The sequence below is a fragment of the Etheostoma spectabile genome, chromosome 17 (assembly GCF_008692095.1).
Source record: "Etheostoma spectabile isolate EspeVRDwgs_2016 chromosome 17, UIUC_Espe_1.0, whole genome shotgun sequence".
NCBI classification, from domain to species: Eukaryota; Metazoa; Chordata; class Actinopteri; order Perciformes; family Percidae; genus Etheostoma; species Etheostoma spectabile.
Window position 1 is genome coordinate 21,339,060 of NC_045749.1, and position 6,000 is coordinate 21,345,059.

General features: G+C 43.8%; 1 protein-coding gene across 1 annotated transcript in view; it reads left to right on the forward strand.

Moving 5' to 3' along the window:
- thada (THADA armadillo repeat containing) overlaps positions 1-3,387 on the forward strand; it is a 110,838-nt gene extending 107,451 nt beyond the window's left edge. The window contains 2 exon segments of the mRNA XM_032542159.1: positions 1,024-1,199; positions 2,806-3,387. Of these exon segments, the coding sequence (XP_032398050.1) occupies positions 1,024-1,199; positions 2,806-3,129 (500 nt within the window). The 3' untranslated portion in view covers positions 3,130-3,387.
- Positions 3,388-6,000: the final 2,613 nt, after the last annotated feature.

The window sequence follows — 6,000 nt, forward strand, 5'->3', positions numbered from 1 at the left end:
TGAGAAGATTTTAAACTACATTTGAAAAAACACATTACACCATTATCTTTGAATAAGTGATCAAATAATGAGGGTTTAGTTAACATACAATGGATAGTTTTCTCCCGTTCTAAACTGCATAAATACTATTACCTCTGAAGACAAATATATATAATATAAGACAAAACATAAAACAATCATATCTACATTTACAAAGGCTGGGACAGTCAGGTATAAAGTGCTCATGTTATGCTTTTTGGATTTTTTTCCTTTATTGCGTTATATATCTTTTTTGTGCATGTTATAGGTTTACAAAGTGAAAAAGCCCCCAGTCCCCCCCCCCCCCAGTCCTTACCTAGGTACTGTCAGGGCCCTCATACTCTGCTTCTGACTGGCTAGTAGTCCTTACCTAGGTACTGTCAGGGCCCTCATACTCTGCTTCTGACTGGCTAGTAGTCCTTACTAGACTGCAGGCTACACTTGCTGACTGCTAGTAGCTCCTAGGTACGTCAGGCCCACCCTCATACTTGCTTCTGACTGGCTAGTAGTCCTTACCTAGGTACTGTCAGGGTCCTCATACTCTGCTTCTGACTGGCTAGTAGTCCTTACCTAGGTACTGTCAGGGCCCACCCTCATACTCTGCTTCTGACTGGCTAGTAGTCCTTACCTAGGTACTGCTTATGTGCAACTCCCAACAAAGATGGAACAGAAGTGAGATGTCTCACTCTGGAGCTAAAATAGAGAGCTCAACACACACTATGAGCCTGAGCATATCCTCAGACCTCAGGGCTAAAGCTGAACTTAAGACTAAAGGTGAAGTTGGACCACTGCCCAGCTGACACAGTAAAGACATGGCATCTGCAGCAGACGTGAAGTAAAAAGGTTAAGGGTGGGGAAATTTGACACAGTCACAACACAAGCACTGATTGTTTACTGTTCCTTTTGTATTGCATTGTGTCTTGACTGCAAATTATTTCTGTGGGTCTTAAATGTCAAACACGGTTTACAGACTTTGTTTAAACGTGTGGCCTCTCTTGTCCTCAGGTGTCTCAGGTGTGCCAGTGTGTCCTCCGGTGGCCCTGGACTCAGGCGTGGCGCTCCTGTGTCGGCTCTTTGAGCTGTGGGGGCAGGTACCAACCGGTGTCCTCGCTCTGACAGAGTGGCTGCTGGGAGATGAAGAAGCCCACGATGAGGCGGTTCCAGACGAAGCTTCCAGTCTGGTGAGGGAGCAGACAGAGAACTCCAAAAGAGATCAGTGGAGATATTTGACAGGACTTTTGATTTCCATGAAGTGAAACTGATGACCACGATGACTATCACGGTTTCGTTTTCTGTCACTACCTCAGAGATTGTTCATTATCTCCCAATGTGGAACACATATGAATGAATAGACTGTAACAGCACTACTTACAGGCCTTAAGTGATTCGGCTTGGTTTAACACTGAGGAATCACAGGGACAGGTGGCACTGTTATTTATTTTCCCTGCCCTTGTTTTTTTCTGCTCACAGTAGTAGTCAAAATAGCTGTCGAGTGCTTTGAGTCACCAAGGTTTCTGCTCTCGAGCCACACTTTGTTTAGCTGCCTGTTTTACTTTGGGTTCCTGTTCAGTCGGTTGTTTCTTTCTTTCTATTAAAGACTTTGAAGGCACCCTGTGAAACCGCCGAGAGGCATTGTAAGACATAACTCGTGTGCTGGTAGCCTAAAGATGTTTGGTTGTTAGGTTCTGTATTCTTAACGCTGCACTAGTCACTGTTTTTACACTATGGGTCAAATGCAGAGGTGGGTAGAGTAGCCCAACATTGTACTCAAGTAAAAGTACTGTTACTTCAGAATAATATGACTCGAGTAAAAGTAATAAGTAGTCATCTAAATAATTACCTGAGTAAGAGTAAAAAAGAGCTGAGTAACGTCTGATTTATTTTTTAACACAAGCATAAATAAGCAAAAATACCAAAATAATCACCTTTAGGCAAATTCTAGTTCATCCGATCAATAAAATGAATTCAAATTAATTAATTACAAAATAGCTTAAATTCAAATAATCCAACCTAAAAGACAAACATTCGCCTATCCACAGCAAAAAAGAAAAACGAATTTAGGAAAATTACCGTTACAAAACCATGACGAGTAGAATACCAAAGAGGTTTAAAGGAAAGTAAGGAGCTCATTGTGGCCTGATGTATCAGCTTCTTCTTCACAAATCGACTCAAGTAAAAGTAAAAAGTGTAGTGATTTAATACTACTCCAGAAGTATAATTTTTTTCAAAATCTTACTCAAGTAAATGTGACGCATTTCGCAGTTCCCCTCATTTCTAGGGATTCATTGAAGTGTTTTTGAGCTCATTGTTTTGGTTTCCAGGGCCGCACCTTTGTGTCGGTGGCAATGAGGTTGACACTAACCTTATATTTTTTTTGTTCATAAAATGTACCCAAATTCACATATTCACATTCAGTATGTTGGATGTTACTACAGATATTCTTGTAATCTTACATCTCAATGTCTGCTGTAATAGCCATGTGTTTACAATGTGTTTATTTGCATATAGATATGTAGATATATATATATGTAGAGCGGGGGAAGTGATATCCGAGCACGTCGAGGTGTGAACTTTGTCTACTTGTGATCAGATCACCTAAGACGCATGTTAATGCCAGGTCCAAACAGGGCCAATGTGGCTCTGGATCTGTACGACGTGTAACTGTAACCATCATATCAACTTTAGAATTGTTGTGTTCCTCCTAAGTGGCCCAAAACAAATCCACAAATAATACTGAATTACATCCACATCCCAGTAACCAGACTCCCCATTTTGCTTGTTGACCAGAATGAAGAGGACTTCCTGTTCGAGAAGGGGGATCTGAACCTGTGGGCCGAGCCGGTCCAGTGGGTGAAGCTGCTACACAGGCACGTTGGCTCCCTCATCCCGACCTTTAAGCAGACCCAGGCCCCTGGAACCGCAGGGCCGGACCAGGTCCACCAACTCCATACCTTGTCATCTCAAGCCCAAGCCAAGGCCCTCAGCTCGCAGCAGGCCCTGGACTCCCTCCCTGCGCTGCCCCAGTTCTCCTTCACCATGGAGCACACCCGCCTGCAGCTGCGGCACCAGAGGGCCACCCTGGCCCTAGATGTGCTGAAGAGGCTGAGGTAGAGAAGTTAGCAGGGTAATAGCAACCCCTTTTTTAAGGAAATTGTTAAAGTCAGGGTTCGTAATAGTGAAATAAAGAAAAAGTGATCAGATAAATGCTTCAATGAACCAACGCATGAGACCACTGACAGGCTTTATGGTCGCGTTTTTTATTATCACATCGAGGGAATGAAGGAAACAAAAGGTTGTTTTTTGTACTTTTTTGTACTTGTCTCTTATTTTGTCTTTCAAATGTTGCCCTCGTTGATTACCAGATGTGTTTTAATTGTTATGATCACTGTCCCTTGGTATCTTTTTAATTAAAATTATGTCTGCATTTTTTAGTCCAATGACCTGTTATTCCTAGACGGAAAGACATTGACTGTCTAACTCCTTTTATTGTTTGCAAGTGTAAGTGTGTAAAGCGATAGCAGAGAGAAAACAGACAGTAATAATAATATGAACACCGTGTGAATATGCGCGCGGAAGCCATAACAATAACTCAGGCCGAGCTTGTTCAAAACAACACTTGTCCTCCTATCAGTGGGAATGTGTGACACACCGGTGTCAGTGGTGGGTACAGCGCGCGTTCTGCCTTCTCCACGTCGAGCACGGATTTAAGGTCGGAAACAAAACAACTTCCACTTCAGGCCCTAACTTCAATGGTGCGATTGTGCAGCGAGACGAGAGTTTTCTCTGACACGTCACCAAAGTTGTATTTCAGTACACGCTTTGACTTCTACTGTATGTTTATACGAGGTGTTATTTTCCTGTGATATTTAATTTACTGCAGGATTCTTCCCATTGGACTGCGTTTTTATGCTTCCCTCTACTTTTCCTGGTTATGTAATTAGGAGGACGGCACAATGGACTACTGTCCTGTCTGTGTGTGTGTGTGTGTGTTGTGTGTGTGTGTGTGTGTGTGTGTTGTCTCTCTCTCTCTCTCCTCTCCTCTCCTCTCTCTCCTCTCTCTCTCCTCTCTCTCTCTCTCTCTCTCTCTCTCTCTCTCTCTCTCACACAGCTTGGACCCTTTCCCTCCATGGTAGCCATGTTCCCTGTTACAGTAAAACTGACGTAATGTTTTGGAACAGCTCGACATCCCCCAATAAAAACAGAGTCGTGTGATGGGGACAGCGGTTTTTCTGCGGACGAGGACATGTTCAAGGGATTTCTCAGGAGCCTCGTCGCGTCTGTCCTTCACTATTTATCACAACTTGCAAAGCGCAAATAGTCCTGGGGCAGCCCTCAGCCTAATTTTAGGGTTGGTAGTAGTAGATTCCATGCTCTTATGTCACTTGTTTTTCGCCTGTTGCTATTTTCCCTTCTCTTTTTTTTTTTTTTTTTTTTTTTTTTTTAAACCTCTCTCTCTCGGCTTCTTTAACCAAACCTTTCAGCACTTGAAAGAATATCGAATCATGTCACAGAAAGAAAAATCATTTTGGTGACCACTGCACCAATGACGATCCCATGTGGAAAAGGCTTAATGGTTACCAGCGTCGCTGAAACCGGCAATTTCTGGTGATATGTGTTGCGCAACGTTTTTACACCCTCCTGACCAAAATCTTTGTGTTGTGGAGCCCTGATATAGAGTCGCGTCCTCCGCTGCCAACACTGCAATCTTTCCACTGTGGTTTTTAAAACTTGAAATAACTCCAAGTGCAAAGTAGAGTAGTTTGACATTTTCAAGTGAACATTCTGCCATCCTGAGAAGGTTACATCATGCTGAGACAGGGGCAGCATACTGCAACCGCACTGCACTCTTTGGCTTTACAAAAGGGGGATTGTGGTGACTTCTCTGTGTCTGGGGCTCTGCTTTATCCTCTCTTTGAAAAAAGGAGATGTAAAAGACCATTTGTCTGGGATAAAAGTGTGATATTAGTACAGCTAAATGGGCCTGACTGTACCTTGAAATCTTTTTCCAGCTCTGCTCAGCAGGTGGCGCCCCAGTCTTTCCCCAGTCATTCTCATTTAGCTCTCATGGGGGCAGTGTTGCTCTGTTGAACCACAAGAAACCACATTCCTGCAGTGTGGACTGAGATTTGGGGGGTGGGAGATTTAAGACTGGCTTTAAATGATTTAACCAAAGTAAATCCATTTTGTGTTCAGAATGACTCAACATCTTGTGCCATAGGAGGAATTTGTAATCATAAGTCAACATTTTGAAGTTTAGTGATGAGACATTGTGTACCCTGTGTGAGTACGGTTGGTATTAACTTGTCAATTGTCCATGTGTAGTAGAGCGGAATAGGCTGCAGTTGCACTGTGGAAGTTGATTATGCAACCAGTGGATTCTAAAAATTGTACTGCACTCTGCATGGACTCTTCTCCGCTCATACTTGTGGTCTCACCCCATCCACAGGCAGAGAGAGGCAGAGTTTCCTTCCATTACAAATACATGTGTCAGCTTCCAAGTGTGGTGGTCCAGAGGCTAGAGCGGTGGCCTTGTTACAGGGTTGGTTCAAACACCAAGGACTTGGGGAGTTTGGGGTGTCTGAGGAACCATTTCCCCTTTCGTTTAAATTCAGTAATGGGGGCTCTGAGCAAGGCAGCCCCCTGCTTCATTAGAGGACTCAGGTGTGAATGTGTGTATGATTAATTTGCTGGCATGCACAGACGTCCCTTGATAGTTCTACATTCTTCCTCTGCGAGAGTAAACCAAAAAAGCAAAACCAACTTCCACAAAATTGGTTGTGTGATTAAAAGGAGGAGGAAAAAAAAGTTTTAGAGGGGTGTGAGGAGGAGGGGGTTACCGGGGTTGGATTTCAAGGCGTGGTGTTACAGAATAGGCGGCCAACCGGTGAATGGAAGTTTTTTTCGGAGAGGAGGGGAGGAGGCGGCTCCTCGCAAAACTTTGCACCGACTTCAGCTCGCCCCTCCCTGGCCACCGCCACGCAT